This window comes from Squalius cephalus (genome assembly GCF_949319135.1).
Source record: "Squalius cephalus genome assembly, chromosome: 4".
Lineage (NCBI taxonomy): Eukaryota > Metazoa > Chordata > Actinopteri > Cypriniformes > Leuciscidae > Squalius > Squalius cephalus.
In genome coordinates, this window is record NC_137125.1 from 3,346,561 (window position 1) to 3,373,380 (window position 26,820).

The following is a 26,820-nucleotide window of genomic DNA, read 5'->3' on the forward strand; positions in this document are numbered from 1 at the left end:
AAGATCCCTCCGCTTCGCGTCGGGATCCCGTTCAGCCTGTCGGGGTTGTTATTCACTATAACAACCGGCTCACTATACATTATCCCTTACATATAATATTCCCATCGAGTCGAATGTCAAATATTTAGGCATAAACATTTCTAAGAATGAGGTCTTGATCATCAACGGGATTTGTCTATCTTTGGGAGGATTTATTTAACTAAAAGAGGTGTATCTGTCCTGCATCTTGTCTCTCCATTTCTAATAGAGCTGTTAAGACCGTTCTGGTTGTGCATTCCCAGAGGTGTATTTAGGAAACTGTGTGGAACTGGTTTTCCGCTGAGATGTGATGTTACTGTTACTCCAGACTGCCAATCACATAATCCTCCTTTCACCAGCAGATTTTGTTATGATGGAAGTTATTATATAACCACAGCTTTTCTCCACACAGAACCCCTATATGGAACAATAGATTTCTAATAGATTTACAAGTCTCTATGTGTTCTTGATCGGCTTGAAAAGGGTATTTGGTCAGTTCTTCATTTAATGGATGAAGATGGAAGATTGTTAACTTTTAGAGACTTTTGTTCTAAATATAATGTACAATGTGAACGCAAACCATTTGAGTGTGTCTTAAATGCCATTCAAAAAAGTTTTATAACTTTTGTTCTGTCAACATGCCGGATGGATCTTGTGAACTCTCTTCAATGGTAATGACCTCAATGCTTCCCAACAAACTTATTCGCTCTTGTTTCAGTTCTATATTACATCCGACACTTCTGCATGATAACTGTGTTTTGCAACACACAGTATATAAGCTTTCCAGTGGCTCCTAAAGCTGAGGAAACTCATTTTAAAATATCCAGTGGGGTATACCCGTGGATCTTTAACACAACGGTTTAATTCTGAAGAAAATGCCTGTATTTTTTGTCAAGTTGACATAAAGACGACTGATCATCTCTTTTTTTTTCTTGTGTTTTCTCAAATACTTTTTGGGAAAATATGTCTTATTGGTTGAAGACAAAGATTCATTCACTGCCCACTTTTGCTAGGAAGCATATTATGATTGGAATGCTGTTGGATGAGAAAATAAATGATTTTTTTATTAATGTAATGTTGATTCTGGGCAAAAAAAATTTTCGTAAATGCAAATGAATGAAGACAAAACCTTATTTTTCTGTATTTAAAAGAGACTTTATTTGTAATTTCTTTCCATCGTTGGAGTGTATGAAAAGTAAAACGGCCCAGAAATTAGCTCGAATAATAAGAGACCTTGATCTCTTAGAAGATAATTTTTTTATATGTAATTTTCTTTTATCATTATCTATTTATTTACCTGATATGTGCCTTTCATTTATCTGTAGGCCTTACCAATGCCATTGTAGATGTATATTCTGTTTTTGTTCCGTCCTTGGGCTTCAATAAATAAAAAAATAAGATAAATAAAAAACCCACAGAAGATCCCGATGACGCGATGAGAGAGGCGTCATGACGTCACACAGACGCGCTGACGGTGGCTCCCAGCATGCAGTGCGCGAGCGAAGATGGCGGAAGGCGGCGCGGCGGATGTGGAGACGCAGAGAGCAGAGATCGCGACGCTCCTGAAGACGCCGCTGCGCAGAGCAGACACCTGGTGAGAAGCGCTGGAGAACACGCGCTGCGTCAGTGCGTCAAACACTCGCACTCATACAGCAGCTCATACAGCACGAGCTGTCATCAGAGATCACGTGATTATTCATCATCACAGCAGCGTGAACCAGCAGATGATACACACGAGAGGATCGCTCAGTCACCGCAGTGACAGCGCTCTGTGTGTGTGTGTGTGTCAGAATACCTCAGTCACCGCAGTGACAGCTCTCTCTCTGTGTGTGTGTGTGTGTGTGTGTGTGTGTGTGTGTGTGTGTGTGTGTGTCAGAATACCTCAGTCACCGCAGTGACAGCGCTCTCTGTGTGTGTGTGTATGTGTGTGTGTTGACGTGCCTCGCGTGCAGGTGAGCTGATGACGTCACTTCCGCTGTCTCCCGCAGGTACCTGGTGGACAGTCACTGGTTCAAGCAGTGGAAGAAGTATGTGGGCTTCGACAGCTGGGACAAGTACCAGATGGGCGAGCAGAGCGTGTACCCGGGACCGGTGGACAACCGCGGGCTGCTCAAAGGTGCGGGTCACAGGGGGGTCATAGGTCACAGTAGGGGTGTAACGTTCTCAAAGCTCACGGTTCGGTGTGTTTTTGATACAGCAAAAAGAAAGAAATGCCAGAGAAATGTCCCTGATTTTTTACCAAAAAAAGTAAATGTATTTATTAAAATTAGCATCATCCAGTGTGATCTTTCTGGTTTTGAACAGCGATGGAGCTTTATCTCCTGTAGTGTCGTCTTAGTAGGGTTGGGTATCGTTTGGGGTTTTTGATACCGGTGCCAAATCAATACTTTGAAAAAAGAGAGCCTCAAAACGATGGTGAATGACATTAAAGAACGTTTTTTTTATTGAAAAATAAATAAAATAAAAATAAGCCTAAATATAAGTAGTCTAAATACAAAACACAACACATGTACACTACAAACTCACACTAAAACCTGAGCCACCCAAATACAGTAATCTAACACTAAATAACACTGTATTAACAGCAGTCTGTGTTCTCCACACACCAGCTCTACAGTTCAGCAGTTGTTCAGCACATGTTGTGTGTCCTCTGGCTAATACGAGCCCTCTCCTGACTCACTGCACGTCCTGCACTCGCTATTCTAGAGCGCATCCGCTTAGACGCCGTGAAGCGAAACCCCTCGGGGAAGAAGAACGCCTCATATTCACGACTGAGACAGTGAGCTCTGATCAGATCAGCTGAAGCCTGAGCGTCGCGGCTCTATTGCACAGTAAACTTGCACAGCGCTCTTGAGTGATTCAGTTATTAGATGTACGCCGGTCTGCTAATGTAGGGACATCGACTTTACATTTTCACACTAAACATGACGCGTGACAAATAACGAGCTGTGATTGTACATGTCAGTCGGTCCTTGGCCGATATTTCTATTCTTAAATATTAGTGACTGTGTTTGGTCATTTAAGAAACCTTTATAATGCTCATGTGGCCTACGCACCGCAGCTCAGAGTGTGTGTGTCTGTCAGGTTTAGGCCTACAACACGTCAGTTCAGCTCAATGAAAATATGACATGTAATATTGTAGTAGTTATAAACAAAGGTTTGTTTTACTTCAGTTTTATTTAAGTTTGCTAGGCTCCAGATTAACATTTGAGGGCGGCAATTTTATTCATAATGTCGAAATAATAATTCAAAAGAAAAACGATTAAAAAATAAATATTTGGGATTGGAAATGGCTACTGGGATTAGAGCGGATCGCAGTCGACCGTGACCCGTACGGACACACACGTGACCCGTAGAATAAAGATCTACGGTTAATAACGGAATAGTTGAATGTTTCTCGCTGGATCTCGCAGTGATGTTATTATTTCTGTGTCGAGTTCAGATGCAGATCTCCAGCGCTGTGTAGTAACGCTGTCTATTGCTGGTCCGAACTGATAACCGGTCCGTGAAGCACAAACGAGCAGCGCAGTTTCGTTCCGCTTTCATTGCGTTTGCCATGTGATGCTGGGCAGTGTTGTGGTGTCGCGACTGCTAACACGATTTAGGACGCACCGGCAGGAAAACTGGCCCACCGAATCGCTCGATTTGTGATGCGGACTGAACCGAAAGCCTCGTACCGAACAGTTCAATATCATTACAGCCCTAGGTCACCGGGGTCACAGGGGTCACCGGGGTCACAGGGGTCTCTAACGCGCCTCTGCTGTGTGCCGTCTGCAGATGGGGACGCGCTGGGCATCAGGGAGCACCTGATCGATGAGCTGGACTATATTCTGCTGCCGGCCGAGGGCTGGAGCCGCCTGGTGAGCTGGTACGACCTGACGGAGGGACAGGAGCCCATCGCACGCAAGGTACACACACACACACACACACACACACACACACACACACACACACCAGAGACTCTGACACTGGACTCCGGATCAGCGGAGACACGTTCTCTGGAGTGACGAATCCTCCTCTCTGTCTGACTACATTGTGCCCTGTGTTAAGTTTAGTGGAGGGGGGTGATGGTGTGTGTGTGTGTGTGTGTGTGTGTGGGGGGGGTTATGGTGTGGAGTTGTTTTTCAGGGCTTGGCCCCTTAGTTCTGGTGAAAGGAACTCTTAATGCTTCAGCATGCCTAGACATTTTGGACAATTTCAAGCTCCAACTTTGGGAAGAGTCTGGGGATGCTCCTGTTCCAGCATGACTGCGCTCCAGTGCACAGAGCAGGACCACAAACACACGGATGAGGAGTCTGGTGTGGAGGAACTGGACTCCTGCACAGAGTCCTGAACTCATCCCGAGAGGACAGCTTTGGGATGAGTTAGAGCAAGACTTAGAGCTTCTCGTCCAGCATCAGAGCCGCACCTCACTAATGCCCTTCTAGAAGAATAATCCCCATAAACACACTCCTATCCCTTGAGGAAAGCCTTCCCAGAAGAGTTGGAGCTGTTATAGCAGTAAAGGGTGGAGCAACTCCATATTAAACCCTACGCATCAGGAATGGGGTGTCACTAAAGTGCATGTAAAGGCAGACGTCCCTCAACTTCTGGCTCTATAGTGCCCTATCACACACTTGTGCAGTGCAGCGCCAGCCGCGACGCAAGTGTGCTTCTCTAGCTTCAGCCCAACGCACTTTTCATTTTCACGCCGACCCCACGTTGTTTAAATAGCAAATGCATTTGTGCCTATTTGTGCGCCCGTGGGCTGCTGGTCTGAGAACGAGTGTGTGTTCAGGCGTATTGTTGGAGCGGTGCTATTTAGAGGCGACTGAAATAGACTGAGCCATTGACTGACTGAGACCTGGACTAAAGTCAGTGGCGCAGTATTATTATTTATTTTTTTGTTATTTAAGGAGCGTGTTAGTAATGTGTGCCTATTGGCGGATCCACAACACACACACACTCTGCTTATCACACACACAGGGACGCGCAGCAGCAGCAGCACACATGCCAAAAAAACTTAAAATAAGAGGATTACAATGTAAAAGATAATTATTGTGTACATAAAGACATGGTGAATCCGGCTTGTCCCGTAGATGTTCTGCTAGCGCTTTAGCCTCGCGCACGAGCAGATCTGTTTGCGTTTCGGAGACGCGTTCAGTCTTTCCGCTTGCAAAGTCCGTCATGTAAAATGGTGAATCCGCCTTGGCACGAGTGCGGCTGGCTTTTAAAGGGAATGGGAGATGAGACTCTGATTGTGTTTTTTCACGTTACGCCAGAAACTCACCCATTACTCATTAAGAGAATTGGGACAACCCTTTTAGACCATGCGCCGGGAGCGCCGACCATTTTCCCCATCGATGAACTAGCAAAAGTGGATTCAGACACTCTCTAAGTGAACTTTAGACCATGCGCTTAGATCCTTAACATAGGGCCCTTGGTGTGTGTGTCTAGATGAATGGCTATGGCAGGAATCACACGCTGGTGAACGTAGTGGTGTGTCAGTGGCCGGATCTCCTGAAGAGCAGCAGTGAGTCGGTCTGACTCGGATCAGCGGGTGATGATGGTGTCCCGTACACCCCCCCCTCTACATGAGGGTGTCGGGTGGCTCTGAGCTATTTCTGTGCTGACCGGAGCAGCGCATGACCGCCGCACAGAAGCATGGACTCCAGCATGCAGCAGGTTCGGACGCTTCTCTCTCTCCTGGGCTTTGGGGACGAGGTTCGCGCGGGTCCAGAGACGGCCGGGCGAGGGCAGAGAGGGGGTATCCGGGTGAAGGAAGGAGCGGGCGTCCTGATAGAGAGAAGAGCGTGGGGTTTTCCTGCTGCGCTTCAGGCCGGACGGAATAAATAGTCAGGAATCCTTCAGCTGTTGTGCTTCAGCTGCTGCTAAAATAAGCCTTTCTCCGGCCGCCTCGATCAACACACTGACCAAAACCTCGGATCTATCGCCCTTTTCTCATCTTCCTCCTCAGCCTTTCTGTCTTAGTAGACCAGCACAAATATCTAAACTTTCTTAAATTAAGATGTTTACTGGAGAAGCAAAATGAAGCGAGTTTGTGCTAAAAACAAGATCAAATATCTGCCAGTGGGGTCATTGGGAAATATTTTATCTTGTTTTAAGCTCAAACTCACTTCATTTTCATACTTTTTTCAAGACAACAATACTTAATATCTTCAATCATTTGTGCTTAAAACAAGATCAAATATCTGCCAGTGGGGTCAGAAAAATAAACATGTTTTCTCTTCTAATTAAGTTGATTTTTCTGACCTCATTGGCAGATATTTGATCTTGTTTTAAGCACAAACGCACTTCATTTTCATACTGTTTTTAAAAGTAAACAAGATTTAATATCTTCAATCGTTTTGTTTCTTCCGTAAATGTATCTTGATTTAAGAATATTTAGAACAAAACAAGACGGAAACATAATTTCTGAGGAAGGACATGATTTTTAACAGTGTGAGAGGATGAATCTGAGTTGAGCGCACAAGTCAGCCTTATTTCTACAGGCCTTTATACAGTTCAGATCGTTTCAAAGCAGCTTCACGAGGATAATCAGGAAAATAACAGAATCAATAATGCAAACGTCATTAATTCAGCTGTAGAGCAGCTCTACAGAAGACGATTATTGAGATCAATCTGATCATATTAGCAGTGCAGTCGAGTCTTTGATGGGACGGGTGGCTGTTGTCTCTTGTTGATGGTGTGTGTGTGTGTGTTTGTTCCTCAGGTGGTGGAGCAGGGCATGTTCGTCAAACACTGTAAGGTGGAAGTCTACCTCACCGAGCTCAAGCTGTGTGAAGATGGCAACATGGACAACATCGTCACCAGGAGGTTCAGTAAAGCGGACACTATAGGTACTGAATAACACCAGTCTGAGATCAGCCTAGACTCCTCCTGAACCACTGACACCATGTCTGATTTCAGCCCATCACTATCATACATGACACTTCACAGGAGGTATTATGATCATTCTGTCATTAAGTATTCACCTTCATGTCGTTCCAAACCTGTAAGACTTCTGTTCATCTCTCAACAAGTTCATCAGTACTCAAATGAAGATATTTTAATGAGAGCTTTCTGTCCCTCCACTGACAGCTACGCAACCGACTCTTTGATGCTCAAAAAGTTGATTTTGAAGTGATTTGACCAGTTTAGTCCAAATTTTCTGTAGAGACTCGATCGCCTTGTATGATGAACGGATTGAATTAAGGCTTTTATTCACATCTAAACATTGACATGCATCAGCAGAGCACATCAAAGATGATGTAACTAAAATCCATTGTGCCTGTTTGAGAAATGTGTAAGATCTCTTCATGAACGCTGGTAGTTGTGTGGACAGGAATCTCTTCATCTGTGTTTCTGAAGATGAGCCTTGCAGTGTTTCAGGTTTGGATTGAGATGAGGGCGGGATGACAGAATGATGATTTCTGGCTGAACTAACCCACTCTTTGAATCGAGGCTGAGATCTGCACACATCTGTCCCGACAGACACCATCGAGCAAGAGATGCGGAAGCTTTTCAGTATTCCCGACGAGAAGGAAACCCGGCTGTGGAACAAGTACATGAGCAACACGTTTGAGCCGCTGAACAAGCCGGACAGCACTATCCAGGACGCCGGGCTCTACCAGGGACAGGTGAGGCGCTGTTTCACAGGCCTTGCATTGACCTTTGCACAGGACGTCATTGTTTTCACAGTGATGGGAACGAGGGTTTTGAGGTGGTCATTTTCCTCTGTCTGTCTGCAGGTTCTCGTTATCGAACAGAAGAATGAAGACGGCACGTGGCCTCGCGGCTCTTCGGCGCTCAAGTGAGTCAGTGTGACGAATGGATTGTCACATGGATCATCAGATGCTTTGACACTGGCTTGTTTGCTTTCTCGATCTCCTTGACCTCTTCCCGACGGTTGGCATCATTTCCTATAACTCATGCTCTTCTTGTCTTTTGAAGGTCATCTGGTGCTTCCTCTCTCTCTGCTTTACCAAAGATCTGCCCTTCATCTCTCGCAAACAATCATAACAGCAGCTTCGGCGGCCGCAAGTAAGCCTGCAGGGGGCGGGGCTAAGAAGAGGGGCTTATGTGTGCAGGGCTATGCGGGGGTTATTGGTGGACGGGGCTTGGGGAGGGCGTTATTGGTGGGCGGGGCTAAGAAGAGGGGCTTATGTGGGCAGGGCTCGGCGGGGGTTATTGGTGGACGGGGCTAAGAAGAGGGGCTTATGTGGGCAGGGCTCGGCGGGGGTTATTGGTGGGTGGGGCTTGGGGAGGGCGTTATTGGTGGGCGGGGCTAAGAAGAGGGGCTTATGTGTGCAGGGCTCTGCGGTGGTGGTTATTGGTGGGCGGGGCTTGGGGAGGGCGTTATTGGTGGGCGGGGCTAAGAAGAGGGGCTTATGTGTGCAGGGCTCGGCGGGGGTTATTGGTGGACGGGGCTAAGAAGAGGGGCTTATGTGTGCAGGGCTCGGCGGGGGTTATTGGTGGACGGGGCTAAGAAGAGGGGCTTATGTGTGCAGGGCTCGGCGGGGGTTATTGGTGGGTGGGGCTTGGGGAGGGCGTTATTGGTGGGCGGGGCTAAGAAGAGGGGCTTATGTGTGCAGGGCTCTGCGGTGGTGGTTATTGGTGGGCGGGGCTTGGGGAGGGCGTTATTGGTGGGCGGGGCTAAGAAGAGGGGCTTATGTGTGCAGGGCTCTGCGGTGGTGGTTATTGGTGGGCGGGGCTTGGGGAGGGCGTTATTGGTGGGTTTGGGCTAATAAGAGGGGCTTATGTGTGCAGGGCTCTGCGGTGGTGGTTATTGGTGGGCGGGGCTTGGGGAGGGCGTTATTGGTGGGCGGGGCTAAGAAGAGGGGCTTATGTGGGCAGGACTCGGCGGTGGTTATTGGTGGGCGGGGCTTAGAAGAGGGGCTTATGTGGGCAGGGCTCGGCGGTGGTTATTGGTGGGCGGGGCTTAGAAGAGGGGCTTATGTGGGCAGGGCTCGGTGGTGGTTATTGGTGGGCAGGGCTTGGGGAGGGCATTATTGGTGGGCGGGGCTAAGAAGAGGGGCTTATGTGGGCAGGGCTCGGCGGGGGTTATTGGTGGGCGGGGCTTGGGGAGGGCGTTATTGGTGGGCGGGGCTAAGAAGAGGGGCTTATGTGGGCAGGTCTCGGCGGGGGTTATTTGTGGGCAGGGCTTGGGGAGGGCGTTATTGGTGGGCGGGGCTAAGAAGAGGGGCTTATGTGGGCAGGGCTCGGCGGTGGTGGTTATTGGTGGGCGGGGCTTGGGGAGGGCGTTATTGGTGGGCGGGGCTAAGAAGAGGGGCTTATGTGGGCAGGTCTCGGCGGGGGTTATTTGTGGGCAGGGCTTGGGGAGGGCGTTATTGGTGGGCGGGGCTAAGAAGAGGGGCTTATGTGGGCAGGGCTCGGCGGTGGTGGTTATTGGTGGGCGGGGCTTGGGGAGGGCGTTATTTGTGGGCGGGGCTTGGGTAGGGGATTATGAATGAGTTTGGCTAATGCAACACTGCCAGTGTCATGGAAAACCTTCCAGTTTTCTCCATTTCTCTCTTCAGCATCTGATTGTCTTGCATCTTTTGGGTCATTATCATGTGGAAAGCATCCACTTACAGCTCCAGTTTTCTCACAGATGGCCTCACGTTCTCCACAAAGACTCTTTGGTGTATTCACTGTATTGTAGATTTCGTAGTTGATGTTGTGATAGCGTGTTGTTACGAGACTCCAGTGCAGTGTTGTGCTCTTGGGACGTCCTGGCCTGGGCAGTTTGCCAGTGCTCTGAAACTTTGTAGAGTACTATTTTAGATGGCTAGGAAATGCTTTAAATCCTGTAATCATAAGCTTTTCGGCCTACCTTCTGGCCGGGATGCTCCGATCAAGATTTTTGCAGCCTATCCCGATCATTCAAGCTTTATTAAAGTGATCTCTGTTGACCGTCTCAGACTGTTAACCCCTTAAGGTAGGAACCCAGCAGACCGACGCCAGCGCTGATGAAAGCCGACTGTGTTGTGGCAAATTCAATGGCTTTCTTCATTGGATCTCCAGCGCTGTGTAGAAACAGTGTCGCTGCGCTGTCTATTACTGGTCTTAACTGATAAACGGTCCGTGAAGCACAAACGAGTAGTGCAGTTTCGTTCCGCTTTCATTATGTTTGCCTTTTGATGCCGGGCAGTGTTGTGGTTGTGCCTATATCAAGTTTTGGTCGCACCGGCAGGACAGCGGTCGAAAAATGTCTGGATCTCTGCAAGGTGTGCCCTTCCTCTTCAGTTGGTGCGCTTGTTTTTACTGTTAGACCCATGGTGTGGAGTTAATGTCATTAGTTAGATAGTCCATCTGTCGGGGTTGGTGAACAGTGGTCTCCGCCTCTGGAGAGCGTGTGCTTTACGCTGCTCTCCCTGCATGTGTTGAGCTGTGTCTGCATGATCATCTGCTTTCACTGCTGCTATAACCCTGTTGGGCTTCTCACTCACCTGCACGTGTGTGTGTGTGTGTGTGTGTGTGTGTCCGCCCGCAGCATGAAGAACAGCTACGGCCTGTACAGCAGCAGTAGCTACGAGCACTCGGATCAGGGCCGGCGCGCGGAGAAACCCGGCCTCAGCGGCCTCTCCAACCTGGGAAACACTTGCTTCATGAACTCGGCCACACAGGTACAGGAGCACAACCTTCCCTTCCACCTATAATCCCTGATCTAACTACAGCCTGAGCAGAGAAAGATGAGTTCAGTGTGTGTGTGTGTGTGTGTGTGTGTGCCGTAGTGCCTGAGTAACGTCCCTCCTCTGACCGAGTACTTCCTGAAGGACAAGTTCCAGGAGGAGCTGAACGAGGACAATCCTCTTGGAATGAAGGGTGAGGTCGCCAAGGCCTACGCCGAGCTCATCAAGCAGCTGTGGTCGGGGAAACACAGCTATGTCACGCCGAGACCCTTCAAGGTAAAGGCCAGGAGGAGTTGCTCTGACATCCACCCAAACAGACGCTCATCCGTGTGTCTCAGTCGCTGCGTTTACATGCAACCAAATAATCCACATTGACGGCTCATGTACAGTACTGTGCAAAAATCTTAGGCATGTTAATGCCCCCCCCCCCCCCCCCCAAAAAATGTTTTTTTATTTATATATTTTGCTGTAGTGTGTCTGTAGGAAATATCAGTTTACATTTCCAAACATTCTTTTTGCCATTAATTGTAATAATCCAGTGAGATTTGTGTCTGACAACAGCCGGTCTGATCTGATCTCACCATCATCGAGTCCGTCTGTGATTACATGAAGAAACAGAAGAAACTGAGACAGACTAAATCCAGAAGAACTGCGGGAACGTCTCCGAGACGCTTGAAGAAACCTTCCTGCAAAGCTACCTGTAAAACTATGCGCAAGTGTACCTGGACAAAAGCCGTTTTAAACGCAAAGGGTCGTTACACCATATATTGATTTGAATTAGTTAATAGAAGTTAAAGCATAAATAAATTCAATTTGTGATTTTATTTTTGAAAGCATTCTCACTTTACAGCATTTTAACACAAGAGCCAGTGCTTTTCACAGTCCTGTAGCTTTGCAGGAAGGTTTCTTCAAGCGTCTCGTTCCCGCACTTCATCTGGATTTAGTCTGTCTCAGTTTCTTCATGTAATCACAGACGGGCTCGATGATGGAGAGATCAGATCAGACCGGCTGCTGTCAGACTCCTTGTGCAGACACAAATGCACCATGTATTTTCATGTATTATGATGTGAACGTTTCCACCTGTCTTCCTGACGGCCCCTGCTGGGCTGTTAAACGTTGAAGCACGTGTGGTTGGGTTGTTGCTAAAGTCAGTGTGTTTGTGTGTCTAGACTCTGGTGGGCCGGTTTGCGCCTCAGTTCTCGGGGTACCAGCAGCAGGACTCTCACGAGCTGCTGGCCTTCCTGCTCGACGGGCTGCACGAGGACCTGAACCGCATCCGCAAGAAGCCCTACATCCAGCTGAAGGACGCCGACACACGACCCGACAAGGTCCATCACACACACACACACACGAGTTCAGAGATATGCCAAACACACGCTCTCAAGGTCACAGCACAGAGAAGCAGAAGTACATCTCACAAGTTATCATGGAGAATAGTGTGTTTTGTGTTTTGGTCTTTTGCTCCACCAATTAGCATTTTTCTTTGGAAATTTTAACTGATTTTTATATATCTACATGTCTGAAATGCATAACTTAGACAGTTTCCTCTAATAACAGATCACTCTGTTATACACATTTTAATATGGACTCGTGCATTTTCTGTAAAGCTGCTTTGAAACGATGTGTATTGTGAAAAGCGCTACACAAATAAATGTGAATTGAATTGATTTGAAATCACAAAGTCCTAAAGTGTTGACAGTCTAATTTTTAAAGAGACATTTTCTCTGACACAAATACAGAATCTGATATGTGTCATATTAATATTTCACAGTTTTAACTGGATCTTTGATCTTCGTTTTTCAGTCGATTCTTACAGTCGTCTCCATTTAGTTTGTCGAATTTATGAAGGTAATATAAATTACATCATGGGGGGTAAAGGTCAAATGCTAATCGTAGCTTAAATCTTCCTGTGGTCTAAAAAACATTGTGAATTTGTGTGTAAAATAAATTGATTTTGCCTGAAAAGCAGTGAAATCACAAAGAGGTAAAAGCTTGAGAAACAGTTTTTCCTTCACTCAGCCATATCTCAGTTTTAACCTGAAGGCTTAATGTTGAAACCTCCCTGCCTCACGTACCTCATATGAGTGATACGTGTGTGTGTGAGACGGCTGACGGTGTGTGTGCCTCGATCTCCTGCAGGTGGTTGCAGAGGAGGCCTGGCAAAACCACATCAAGAGGAACGACTCCATCATCGTGGACATCTTCCACGGCCTGTTCAAGTCCACGCTAGTGTGTCCCGTGTGCGCCAAGGTCTCGGTGACCTTCGACCCCTTCTGCTACCTGACGCTGCCCCTGCCCATGAAGAAGGAGCGCACACTGGAGGTGTATCTGGTGTGGCTCGACGCGCTGGCCAAACCCACGCAGGTACCAGCACAGATCTTGTGTTGCGCTGAATCGTGATGAGATGTAAACCATTAAAAGACTCTGAACCCAGTGAAACAGTGAAACGCAACAAGCGTGCGTCTCTTTTACTTTAGTTTTCAACAGCGTATATCCCTTCAGAGAAAAGCAAGCAAGGAAAACATGCCGACAGCACCTTCTAGTGGCCTCAAAATAACAATCTACTTGCCTTATTGTTAAAATACCTAAAATAAGCACTTGTAAAAAGTGTTTTCTTCAACCATGACCAGGATTTTCCCACCTCCGCCTTGTTTTGATCCAGGAAGAACCCTGGGAGCGCTGAAACGTGTTACAGGTGTGGCTGTTGTTTGTGTTTCAGTACAAGCTGACGGTGCCTAAAGTGGGCCTCATCTCGGACCTGTGCGCGTCGCTCTCGGCTCTGTCGGGCGTCCCGGCTCAGAAGGTAACCGTGGGCATGGAGAAGCTAACCTCTCGCCTCTAATGCTGAGCTTCCCAGCATTCACTGTGTTTCCTCTGCCCGTCCAGATGATTGTCACGGACATATACAACCACAGGTTTCACCGGATATTCGCCAGCAACGAGAACCTGAGCAGCATCATGGAGCGGGACACCATCTATGTGTGAGCTCCTGTGGTTACTGAGGCGGGTGAGAGGTCAGTGCGTGTTTCTGATCCCTGCGTCTGTGTCCGTGTGGAGCAGGTTCGAGCTGGCCGGCAGCCAGGACACCGATCACGTGGTGATTCCTGTTCATCTGCGGGAGAAGTACAAGCAGTCGGGCTTCAACCACACCAGTACGCCGCTCTTCGGCCAGCCGTTCCTGCTCAGCGTCCCGCGCACCATCAGCGAGGACAAGCTGTACAACCTGCTCCTGCTGCGCCTCTGGTGTGTAGCGGCTTCACACAGGGCTGGCTTTCCCCACACCTACCCTGTACCTTAAGCTGTACCTTACCGTTAATACCTGTTTCCCCAAACCTACACTGTACCTTAAGCCCCAAACCTTCCCTATGCTACGCCGTTCTTAAGCTCTACCTTATCATTAAAGCAAGACTAAGGAAGATTTTTTTACAGGGTTCCCGCGGGGTCTTAAAAAGTCTTAAAAAGTCTTCAATTCTGAACTTTAAATTTAAGGCCTTAAAACGTCTTAAAAACAGGCAGATTTTCATCCGCGGTCTTAAATTTCATTTAGTCAGGTCTTAAAAAAGATTTTACCGTCGTTCATTTCCAGAAACGCTGGCCGCAGAAAGTTATTACAAAGTAGTAAAAAAGTATCGAAGTCGCTCGCCAAGAGGCAGTTCACATATCGCGTCTTTTTCGCGCTCAAGTTCATTCAAATGTAGGCGCGCGGTAAGCGCGCTTATAATAGAAGCGACGCGCTCGTTTTTTTTCCAGGCGCAGCGACATGAAAAAAGACATGAAGGATGCGGGTGCACCCAAACACTACGGGTGTTTTTCTCTTCTCCGTAAATAAATCTTGTAACAGAGCTACAGCAAGCGTTTTTCGGCGGTGGAAATCCATTAGCCACTAAAACTTTTTTTGTCATTGTGGAGAGCGCAGGGCACGGTTGCATAGCAACGACAGACGCCACGGGAAAATCGGACCGAATTTTACTATTAATAATAAAAGATAAGCTAAAGTGTATTGTAAATGTCAGTAAATCATTTTTTATAAAAAGAATGAGTCAAAAAAGATAAAGTCTGAAGTATGTGAGGTTTATCTTTTTATAAAAACCTTTTTTGTCAACTTTATTTGAACTTGTACATGTAAGTATAACTTAACATGTTGCAAGACACTTAAAATCTGGCTATCGTTTTTAATCATATTATTTTAATGTTTATGTCAGTGTGTATTGATGCTAATTTTATTTGTTATTTGCTGTTTTTCGACATAAAACTTGGTGAATTGATTTTATTGTGTACTAGTATTAGTACTTTTTGAACAGGATTCTGTGATAACAGTGATAATTTTTTGCACTATAATAATTAAATTAAATGTTCATGCCATTTCATCTCTAGTTATGATCAACTATGATCAACTAAAATCAACTAATTATGTGTTTTTTACAGTAGGCCTATAATATGCAAAGTACAATTTTCAAAATCTGATTCTGTTCTTTTCTCTGACACGCATTGTTGGGTGTGGAAGGTTACTAATGTGATTGCTTTATCTGTAAATTAAGTTAATTCTTTTTCAATTACTGAATTCATTGAAATATGCAATGCGTCGTGTAGGTCTTAAATTTCAATCTTTATGGTCTTAAAGTCGGCATGAAATCAAATTTGACAAATCTTCTTCTTATATGTAATATTGTAGTGTTTATTATAAATGATTTATCTGTGCACTTCATTATTTTTTTAAAATTCATGTACCCTTATAATCTTTAATCAAATACATTACCCTTCCCTCCCCCCTCGAAACGACCTCTCTTCTCTTTCGGTCACGTGCCATGGCGAAAGGGTGCGGCCAGAGCCGATGAGGGTGCGGCTATCGAGATGCTCTCGAGGGTGAACTTGACTGATAACAGAGAATGTCTAAAAAGGCTGATAACTTGACTTGACTCATCTTGGTTCGCGGGAATAATAAAATAAAATAAAAAATCCTTCATGGGAGGGTAACGGTGGGGAGTCCGGTGGAGAGAAATCCTCCACAACTAAACGTAAACTGACATTCAAATCTGCCTCGATTTTGTTTGCAACGCCAAACCTCCAACGATCCAATCAATTCCCGAAGGACGAAATCAAGCCCCGCCCTACATTTTTTTCTAATTTCAGAAGCCGTTTCACTCGGATATGCGTCACAACAAGGAAAAAATTACAATCTCAACTTCCGTTTCATGCCGACTTTAAAATGTCTTAAAAAGGTCTTAAATTTGACTAACTGAAACCTGCAGGAACCCTGTTTTACCTTAAAATGATGTTTCCAAAATCGTTTCAGTAGTTCATCAGGTCGTAACAGGGTGAAAGGCACTTATGCCTCCGCTTTGCGGTCCTTTATCTGCTATATCCACACTATGTAAGATTGCCAGATCGGGTCGCGTTTCTGTAGTTCTAATGAGACATAAGAAAACTACAAATTTGACTTGCTTTACGGCAAGCGTTACAATAGTCATTATTTTGTTTGGTAAGTGTCAATGTTATTGGGAAATCCAGCCCAAAACACACACAGATGTATCAAAAACAGCCCCTCTCATCTAATGTTTAGTTGATGGGAATGTTTATTTGTTGCTGCTAGTTGAGAGTTCGTCTGGTGTCGTTTCAGTCGTTTCGTTCGGCCGGCCACTGAGGACGAGGAGAGCGAGGAGACGCTCTCACCCAAACAACACTCCATCAATGGCAACGCCACCAATGGTATAATGGAGGAGGGGTGGCCTAGTAAGCATGTGTTTGACCGCATCTCTTCTCACACATTTCAGTGTTGGCATTCACTAACCAACAATGCATCCTGCGCCACTGCATGTTGACATGTTTACCTCATCATTCCTGGAATTTGACCCGGAATTCAAAATTTGACCATTTTGAATTTGAGTGTTTATCAGAGGGGTCCAAGATCCTAGGACTTTTGTCACATTTGATCCACGTATACACACAAAAAAAAAATGATTTGAGGAGTTTTGAGGTTGAAATTTAAAAAAGTAACAAATCTTTCCCTCGTGGCTCAATTTGACCCCCTTAGGAATGAAGGGAATGTGAGGAATGCTTCAGTACACATAGAAAAACCTTAAAACGCTCAAAATTCTGACTAAAAATGATAAAACTTTTCCAAAAAAATATTTTATGTCTACACGTGTATCTGAATGCATACTGAACAAAACTGACTTTAGGTCCCAGAGGAACAGCTCATTTGCTCCATATAGATCTATAAGGCCATCTAGAGCAGGGGTGGGCAAACTACGGCCCGCGGGCCACATACGGCCCGTTAGGCTGTTTAATCCGGCCCGCCGAGTATTTAAAAAATTGTCTTAAGATCGCATTAATTTTGCCTTTTTTCTTGCAATACTTTGCCTTATATATTGCGTTGCATATATTTGACAATCGGAATATCAGATATTGCATGCATGCCATAGCTAACAAATGTAAAAAAGGAAAAATGACATAAAAGATGATCATCATTCATTCAGCGCTGTTGTGGCTGCGGTGCGTCACGTAACAAGCAATGACGCGTCACCATGGAAACCAAACAGACAGCGACTTAAGCGCATAGACTTGTTGCACGTTAATGTTTTTTCCTTTTTTGGAAGCTCACAGAGAAAAAAATGTTTGGTAACAGCTTGCACACCTTAGTTTTTCCTTTGATTTGTCTGCTATTTAGTTTTAGTTATTTTAAATATTAGTTATTTAGCTCCTCTGGATTTGTGGATGTATCCTGACTGATTCCGTTTATCGACCTTTATCGCCCGGCTTTCGACTACGCTCGTGTCTGCCATACTGCTACAGAACCCGTTTTTTTTTTCATTAAATGTTCTGATCTGCCTTTGCTTTTTATGTTTTAATTTATTATTCTTAAAATAAATTTGTATTCGTTTATTTCGTTTTTTTTTCCACAAATGTATGACTTTTGGAAGTGCAAATTGCCATGCAGTTTTGATAAAGGTGAATTAACGTAACCTTCTGTCATTTTTACTCTTCTAAGTGTAAGTTACACTTGCAGGTATTTTGTTTCTAATTTACTGTTAGGCCCATTAAATAATAATAAGAATAAACAATATTTAAAAAGTATAGGCTATCTAACATCTGACTAATTAAAAATTAACATCAAGACATAACATGCTAAATGGGGGATATCTAACATACAAAAATGTATTGTCAGAATATCGTCTCTCAGTTGTTGAATTTCGCGCAGACGTTGCCACAACGTAAATGTCTGTTTGCTCAGCCCGATCTCATGAAAGTGTGAATACCACGAATTGTATTTGTAGTGCTTATGATACGCAAATTTCGCGTGCATATGATACGCACTTTATGGCATGTAATAGGCACGCACTCCACACCCCTAATCCTAACCAAGGGGTTTACAGTGCGTAGCATATGCACGCAAAAAAAAATAAAAAATAATTTTTGCCGTATAAATGGCACGAGAAATAAAATTCGTGGTATAGATACGCACTTTCATGAGATTGTGCTTCATAATCTGCTACTGGGCCGGCCCTGTCAAATTTTAAAACCCAGTGTGGCCCTTGAGCCAAAAAGTTTGCCCACCCCTGATCTAGAGTCATGAAATATCATGGTATATATATTTTTTTTTTTCGGCAAAGACACACAATGAAGATACTGAGAGCTGAATTAAAGGGTTATGCATGAAATTATGAGTTATTTTGAATTTAAGTTGAACGAATGTGAGGAATGTGCTTAAATTACTATTTATTTATAATTGTTTGATCAAATCTAGTAATTTAAAGGTAATTACAATAAAAAATCTCAAAAAAATTGCATTGAAAAATATCAAAATTAAACTTTCTGGACAAAAATAAAAAAAATTCAGTATAATTTATGTCTCAAGTCAAGTCATCTTCATTTATATAGCGCTTTTAACAATGTAGATTGTCTCAAAGCAGCTTTACAGAGATAAATGTGTAATTTAACGTAAGATTGTTTTGGCTTTATAGCGGTTCTTTAATAAAGCGGTTCAAGAGAAAGATTTGTCCTAGAATGCGAGGGAAGGATGAGGGTCAAGAGGTTTGAGGCACTGAAGCGCGAGGGAAGGATGAGGGTCAAGAGGTTTGAGGCACTGAAGCGCGAGGGAAGGATGAGGGTCAAGAGGTTTGAGGCACTGAAGCGCGAGGGAAGGATGAGGGTTTAGGGGTTTGAGGCACTGAAGCGCGAGGGAAGGATGAGGGTCAAGGGGTTTGAGGCACTGAAGCGCGAGGGAAGGATGAGGGTCAAGGGGTTTGAGGCACTGAAGCGCGAGGGAAGGATGAGGGTTTAGGGGTTTGAGGCACTGAAGCGCGAGGGAAGGATGAGGGTCAAGAGGTTTGAGGCACTGAAGCGCGAGGGAAGGATGAGGGTCAAGGGGTTTGAGGCACTGAAGCGCGAGGGAAGGATGAGGGTTTAGGGGTTTGAGGCACTGAAGCGCGAGGGAAGGATGAGGGTCAAGAGGTTTGAGGCACTGAAGCGCGAGGGAAGGATGAGGGTCAAGGGGTTTGAGGCACTGAAGCGCGAGGGAAGGATGAGGGTCAAGGGGTTTGAGGCACTGAAGCGCGAGGGAAGGATGAGGGTCAAGAGGTTTGAGGCACTGAAGCGCGAGGGAAGGATGAGGGTCAAGGGGTTTGAGGCACTGAAGCGCGAGGGAAGGATGAGGGTCAAGGGGTTTGAGGCACTGAAGCGCGAGGGAAGGATGAGGGTCAAGGGGTTTGAGGCACTGAAGCGCGAGGGAAGGATGAGGGTCAAGGGGTTTGAGGCACTGAAGCGCGAGGGAAGGATGAGGGTCAAGGGGTTTGAGGCACTGAAGCGCGAGGGAAGGATGAGGGTCAAGGGGTTTGAGGCACTGAAGCGCGAGGGAGGGATGAGGGTCAAGAGGTTTGAGGCACTGAAGCGCGAGGGAAGGATGAGGGTTTAGGGGTTTGAGGCACTGAAGCGCGAGGGAAGGATGAGGGTCAAGAGGTTTGAGGCACTGAAGCGCGAGGGAAGGATGAGGGTCAAGGGGTTTGAGGCACTGAAGCGCGAGGGAAGGATGAGGGTCAAGAGGTTTGAGGCACTGAAGCGCGAGGGAAGGATGAGGGTCAAGGGGTTTGAGGCACTGAAGCGCGAGGGAAGGATGAGGGTCAAGGGGTTTGAGGCACTGAAGCGCGAGGGAAGGATGAGGGTCAAGGGGTTTGAGGCACTGAAGCGCGAGGGAAGGATGAGGGTTTAGGGGTTTGAGGCACTGAAGCGCGAGGGAAGGATGAGGGTTTAGGGGTTTGAGGCACTGAAGCGCGAGGGAAGGATGAGGGTCAAGGGGTTTGAGGCACTGAAGCGCGAGGGAAGGATGAGGGTCAAGGGGTTTGAGGCACTGAAGCGCGAGGGAAGGATGAGGGTCAAGGGGTTTGAGGCACTGAAGCGCGAGGGAAGGATGAGGGTCAAGGGGTTTGAGGCACTGAAGCGCGAGGGAAGGATGAGGGTCAAGAGGTTTGAGGCACTGAAGCGCGAGGGAAGGATGAGGGTCAAGGGGTTTGAGGCACTGAAGCGCGAGGGAAGGATGAGGGTCAAGGGGTTTGAGGCACTGAAGCGCGAGGGAAGGATGAGGGTCAAGGGGTTTGAGGCACTGAAGCGCGAGGGAAGGATGAGGGTCAAGAGGTTTGAGGCACTGAAGCGCGAGGGAAGGATGAGGGTCAAGGGGTTTGAGGCACTGAAGCGCGAGGGAAGGATGAGGGTCAAGGGGTTTGAGGCACTGAAGCGCGAGGGAAGGATGAGGGTCAAGGGGTTTGAGGCACTGAAGCGCGAGGGAAGGATGAGGGTCAAGGGGTTTGAGGCACTGAAGCGCGAGGGAGGGATGAGGGTCAAGAGGTTTGAGGCACTGAAGCGCGAGGGAAGGATGAGGGTCAAGGGGTTTGAGGCACTGAAGCGCGAGGGAAGGATGAGGGTCAAGGGGTTTGAGGCACTGAAGCGCGAGGGAAGGATGAGGGTCAAGGGGTTTGAGGCACTGAAGCGCGAGGGAAGGATGATTGTTAAGAGGTTTGAGGCACTGAAGCGCGAGGGAAGGATGAGGGTCAAGGGGTTTGAGGCACTGAAGCGCGAGGGAAGGATGAGGGTCAAGGGGTTTGAGGCACTGAAGCGCGAGGGAAGGATGAGGGTCAAGGGGTTTGAGGCACTGAAGCGCGAGGGAAGGATGAGGGTCAAGGGGTTTGAGGCACTGAAGCGCGAGGGAAGGATGAGGGTCAAGGGGTTTGAGGCACTGAAGCGCGAGGGAAGGATGAGGGTCAAGGGGTTTGAGGCACTGAAGCGCGAGGGAAGGATGAGGGTTTAGGGGTTTGAGGCACTGAAGTGCGAGGGAAGGATGAGGGTCAAGAGGTTTGAGGCACTGAAGCGCGAGGGAAGGATGAGGGTCAAGGGGTTTGAGGCACTGAAGCGCGAGGGAAGGATGAGGGTTTAGGGGTTTGAGGCACTGAAGCGCGAGGGAAGGATGAGGGTCAAGGGGTTTGAGGCACTGAAGCGCGAGGGAAGGATGAGGGTCAAGAGGTTTGAGGCACTGAAGCGCGAGGGAAGGATAAGGGTCAAGAGGTTTGAGGCACTGAAGTGCGAGGGAAGGATGATTGTTAAGAGGTTTGAGGCACTGAAGCGCGTGGCTCGTCTGTCTCGCAGGTGAGATGGAGACGGACGAGCCGGACGACGAGTCCAGCCAGGAGCAGGAGCTTCCCTCGGAGAACGACAACAGCAGCCCGTCGGAGGACTCGCTGGGCGGCGGAGACCACGAGCTGGGGAACTCCTGCAAAGCCCCGACGCCCAACGGCCAGAAGAAGCGCCTTTTCACATTCCAGTTCAACAACATGGGGAAGACCGACGCCAACTTCATCAGGGCAGGCGAGCCACGGCAGATCCGCTTCGACGAGGACCACGCCAGACTCAGCGGTGGGAGACGCTAACGTGTGTTTCCAGAGATCAGTGGTGTTTAAAGTGATCATCTGACTCGTGTCATTGTTTTCGTGCAGATAGATGCTATCTCTCCTTGGACTGGGAGCCAGAAACGAAGAGGAAGTACTTCATTGAGTCGGCGGCTGAGGTAAATCTCTCCCGCTTCCCGTCGAGAGTCGTTGGTGTGGTGAGATTTGAGATGCTTGACTGTTTCCTCCGCAGGACTTTGATAAGCACGAGAGTATGGAGTACAAGCCCCAGAAGAAGAGCTTCTTCAAGCTGAAGGATTGCATTGAGCTCTTCACCACCAAAGAGAAGCTGGGAGCTGCAGACCCGTGGTGAGGCCGAGCGGGTGTTCTAGGGGTGGGCCGTGTGGCAAAAATACCACATCACGATTCTTTCAGCAAAATCACCATTCTTTTTCATGTTGGTTTTTCTATTTTGCAAGTGACTGAGCAGTACAGCCAAACTAATTTCCCTAAAATGTAGTAGAAAGAAATCCGAGGCACTCTTCTTTAGAAAATTATAAAAAGCCTTTATTGGACTGGCTATTTCATGATAGAAAATTTAAAATACATTTTATCTCTTTCAAACTAATTTCCCTATTTTAAAAACAGAGTATAAAATAAAAAGAATGACAGACATTTAGGCCACAGTGGTGAAGATAAAAATCTTTGTCATTTTATATTTGTTATTTACAAATAAGAGCAAAGATACACATTAGATACTCTGGTGGCAAACAATTTTCTATTACTGAATAAGAGACAAACATGGATCAATTGTCTTTAAAGGTGATTTATTCCCTTGCAAGGAAATGTCAGCAGTCATACAGTCATTACAGAGTGCCTGCAGAGTGTGACCACGAGTGGGGGGCATCCTTCATTCTTTATAGTTGTTCCTCCCCAAGGTTGTTTTCCCGAGGCTAAATGAAGATATCTCTCAGCCATAACTAATACATTGTTTAGATTTGTCTATCATATTATACCCTTGAATGTAGACCCTGTCTCGGTCATACACTTACTAGTCACACATTAACTTTTGTCAGGTCTTACACAAGGAGATACACATACATTCATAAGGGTATGTATCGACACTACATTCATCTAATTACCATCATATTTCTAAGATTCTATAAATATAATTAAATGCAAACATATAGAACATATTACATTTCTTCCACAATTCACATTACATACACTTACCATATTCTAGTCATCACATTAAAAATAACATTTAAATATGATAATATTTGAGTTTTGTGGCGAATTCAAATGCTTTCTTCACTGGATCTCCAGCGTTGTGTAGATGCAGTGTCACTGCGCTGTCTATTACTGGTCCAATCTGATAAACGGTCCGTGAAGCACAAGCGAGTAGCGCAGTTTCGTTCCGCTTTCATTACGTTCGCCATGTGATGCTGGGCGACTGCTAACACAATTTTGTTCGCACCGGCAGGAAAACTGGTCCAACGAATCGTTAGATTTGTGATGCGTACTGAACCCGAAAGCCTCGTACTGAACGGTTCAATACGAATACGTGTATCGTTACAGCTGTAGTATTAATGCACACACTTGAGATGACTTCTGAGTGATAGTTTAATAGCGAGTCTTCACATAATGACAGAACATGATGCGGGCCGATATCTGAGACTCAATGCGAGATCCAGAGACCTGATCAGAGGGATTGAGATGTTTGAGGTGCCTCTGGTGCTCTGACTCTAGCTGAGTGTGTGTGTGTGTGTGTCAGGTACTGTCCCACCTGTAAGCAGCACCAGCAGGCCACGAAGAAGCTGGACCTGTGGAGTGTGCCGCCGGTGCTGGTGGTCCATCTCAAGCGCTTCTCCTACAGCCGCTACATGAGGGACAAGCTGGACTCGCTGGTGGATTTCCCTCTGCGGTACGTCAGCGACAGCTCAGTGTGACAGAGGTGTGTGTGTGTCAGAGGTGTGTGTGTGTGAACGGTCTCGCTCTGTTGACCCTCAGTGATCTGGACATGTCCCAGTTCCTCATCAACCCCGACGCCGGGCCCTGCCGCTACGACCTCATCGCCGTCTCTAACCACTATGGAGGCCTGGGGGGAGGACACTGTGAGTATCACGAGCCGGAGCCGGGCCTCCCTCAACACTCTTACTAGTAGATTATTAGTGTATTAGTAGAGTGATATGTTAGGGTTAGTACAGTGTTAGTAGAGTGTTGGTAGAGTGTCTGAACACAGATGATGAGAGTAAGATGTGATTAGTAGAGTGTTAGTAGAGTATGAGTAGAGGGTCTGAACACTGTAGAGTGTTATGTGAGAGTACTGTCAGCTGAACTGAACTGTCGAGTGTCACTGATTCCCCGTCAGACACCGCGTACGCCGAGAACAAGGACGAGCAGAAGTGGTACAGCTTCGACGACAGCAGCGTGTCGGCCATCAGTGAGGACCAGATCGTGGTGAGGAGCTCAAGCGTGTCACTGACTCTCCTCTGTTCTTTCAGCGTTCACTCGCCCAGTCAGATGAGTGATGTTCTCTCTCTCTCTGTGTGTGTGTGTGTGTGTGTGTGTGTGTGTGTGTGTCCAGTCCAAAGCAGCGTACGTGCTCTTCTACCAGCGGCAGGACACGGTGCGAGGCACGGGCTACTTCCCCCTGGACCGGCAGACTCCCGCCCAGACCGACGAGACCACCGAGACCACCGAGGAGACCGAGGAAGAGGAGGAAGAGGAGGAGGATCTCAACAGCAACCAGCAGCAGCAGCAGGAGCTCCAGCGGTCCATGAACACCAGCTGAGGGGAAGCGCACCCAGAGCCATGCCCACTCCAGCTGAAGAGGTGCTGGACCCGCGGGGCCGCTGTAGTGTTCGCATGAGTCCACGAGTGAGAGATTTACACGTACGCTTGTTTTAGCCTGTATATACGCTGATGAACGGAGGGATCCGAGGCTGCCTCGCACAATCACTCGTTTGCCAGTTCCTCCTAGCCGTTCTGTTGGCTTGAAGAGGGAAGTTTGTTTTCACCTCAGCCTTAACCGCACTCTCAGACTGTTGCCTTGTCTTTGCACACGTGCGTCACTGGTTTGAGCTCCTGACACAGATGTGCACACGCTCGCTCTCTCTCTCTCTCCTGAGGGTCCCGGTTCCCACGCTTCGCCCTCGGTCTCCATGAATGTTCTCGGTTCTCGACCGGCGATGGCGAACACAGTCTCTCTCTCTGTGGGAACCGGCAGACTCACTGACTGACTGCTTTATAAATTCTGTACATAAGAGTTCACTCTGTGAGTGCGCTTTTAATAAATCTATTTATTTATACGGAAGAAGGCAGAACAAGCGTGGAATGAGGCTTGGATCCGTTCACAGGATATGCTGAATCATCTGTGGGTTTTGTAAACTGAACCGACGTCCTTGCATGATCCGGGGATTTCGTGCACTCGAGTTCACTCTGGTTTACATTGAGATGTGCATGTGTATTTATATACTGACTTCAATAAATGTGGGTGAAGTCTTGAGTTGAGTTGGGTCTTTCTTGTGTCTGAGCTCGTGTTCGCTGTCTGATCAAGCGTTATCTGTTAACATGTTCATATATAGAGCTGGGGCTAATGTAATGGACAGAGACGTTAGCGGTGCTCGTTGATCATTACAAAGTTATACGGACATTAATGCCTGGTTCAGATTACACCATTTTGGCACGATGCGTTTGACGTAGGGTGTCGTGGGGATCCGTAAACGACAATGGGTGTCGGGACGCAATATTCGATTGTTTCATCTCGTATAGTGTGTCATAGTGCAGGGGTTCTTTTCCCTTTTTCAGCCACTGTAGAAGGTCAAGTCAGCTATATAGATGAAAACTGTCCTTGTATCAAAAAGACTTTGCAGGTTTACTCAGTAACCATTCCTGTAACAATAACAGGCTAACACACTTGTAGACACACAAGAGGGGATTCTCTCTATTTGCTGCAACACGATCTCTATACCACAAATGTTATTTCTCGTGCCATTTATATGCCAAAAATGTTTTTTTTTGCGTGCATATGCTACGCACTGAAAACCATTGGTTAGGATTAGGGCTGGGGAGTGCGTGCATATTACACGCCATACAGTGCGTATCATATGCACTCAAAAACTATTTTTGCCGTATAAATGGCACGAGAAATGACATTTGTGGTATAGATACGAAATGTTCAGCAAAGTTCATTCACCCCAATTTACATAGCCTACTGTAAGTGTAATTGATCAAATACAGTTAGCGATATGAACATGACTGTTTAAAACAATATTATGTTGGCTTCCCAACACAGCCCAGGTTTGTTTAAATGTCTCTGCGGCTTTGATGGTGTTAGCGCCTCATTCAACAACATTTCTCCACTTTCAACACCTGAATCCACATTCAACACCTGAATCCACATTCAACACCTGAATCCACATTCAACACCTGAATCCACATTCAACACCTGAATCCACATTCAACACCTGAATCCACATTCAACACCTGAATCCACATTCAACACCTGAATCCACATTCAACACCTGAATCCACATTCAACACCTGAATCCACATTCAACACCTGAATCCACATTCAACACCTGAATCCACATTCAACACCTGAATCCACATTCAACACCTGAATCCACATTCAACACCTGAATCCACATTCAACACCTGAATCCACATTCAACAACATTTCTCCACAGACGAGAAGCGCATCACATTATTTTCTATGAGTGTACACACAGTACACTGCGGACAGCGGCTCAAGACGCTGTTCAAAATCCTGTCGCGCCACAGAGCGCCATTTACATAGTTTTATATTAAATTTACTACGTTTTATTTGTCTCAAAGCGTGCAAGATACATTTAGTTTTACATTCATTTACAGAAATCAGCTGGGTAGATGAAAATGATCGGATTTTCAGGTGAGATTCTCAATTAATTCAGTGAGGTGAAGAGTTCAGACTGCAGACTCAGCAACGATTGTATTTAATTGTAATTGTAAACGTAATTACAATCATAATATAGTACAGATATCATCTTAATTTCGTAATGTCCTTAAACATAACAATATTGCTGGCCATAAACTGAGAGAGTGCGCGTCCAGTGTTCGATACCTCGAGTTGTAGACGCCCTTATAAAACCCAATTTAATGTATTCAGCGTCGTATTTTCTCACCACACACTTCGAAGGTCTGTCTCCCACGTCTGCTTTTCTTTTCAGAAAACGATCCATATTACAGTAACATAATGTTACTGCATCTGATCGAGCAAACGTTCAATCTGACGTGACTGGTGTTGCGATATTTAAACTTAAGCTAACTATTTAAGA

General features: G+C 46.5%; 2 protein-coding genes across 11 annotated transcripts in view; both read left to right on the top strand.

The window, feature by feature from the left end:
- LOC307157224 (uncharacterized protein) overlaps positions 1 to 26,820 on the top strand; it is a 90,884-nt gene that overhangs the window by 43,919 nt on the left and 20,145 nt on the right. The window lies entirely within an intron of this gene.
- Positions 1,480 to 25,010, top strand: usp15 (ubiquitin specific peptidase 15). 10 transcript variants are annotated; one of them, XM_079869088.1, is made up of 22 exons: positions 1,480 to 1,612; positions 2,007 to 2,134; positions 3,796 to 3,926; positions 6,731 to 6,857; positions 7,492 to 7,637; positions 7,749 to 7,810; positions 7,951 to 8,040; positions 10,493 to 10,625; positions 10,734 to 10,907; positions 11,801 to 11,959; positions 12,771 to 12,995; positions 13,351 to 13,434; positions 13,518 to 13,612; positions 13,692 to 13,874; positions 16,249 to 16,361; positions 21,264 to 21,530; positions 21,611 to 21,681; positions 21,756 to 21,871; positions 23,277 to 23,426; positions 23,513 to 23,616; positions 23,874 to 23,962; positions 24,090 to 25,010. In XM_079869088.1, the coding sequence occupies exons 1-22, from the start codon at positions 1,524 to 1,526 to the stop codon at positions 24,294 to 24,296; spliced, it is 2,943 nt and encodes a 980-aa protein (XP_079725214.1). In that variant the 5' UTR covers positions 1,480 to 1,523; the 3' UTR covers positions 24,297 to 25,010. The 10 variants fall into 10 exon arrangements, with proteins under 10 accessions (XP_079725214.1, XP_079725215.1, XP_079725211.1 ...); XM_079869089.1 differs by having other exon boundaries at positions 16,249 to 16,337; XM_079869085.1 differs by having other exon boundaries at positions 7,492 to 7,810.

Bases quoted from the DNA above. Each gene is read 5' to 3' on its own strand.
- usp15 (XM_079869085.1), top strand. From the start codon at position 1,524: ATGGCGGAAGGCGGCGCGGCGGATGTGGAGACGCAGAGAGCAGAGATC. The intron at 7,811-7,950 runs GTGAGTCAGTGT...TGTCTTTTGAAG, and splicing joins CGCGGCTCTTCGGCGCTCAA to GTCATCTGGTGCTTCCTCTC. The intron at 8,041-10,492 runs GTAAGCCTGCAG...GTCCGCCCGCAG, and splicing joins AGCAGCTTCGGCGGCCGCAA to CATGAAGAACAGCTACGGCC.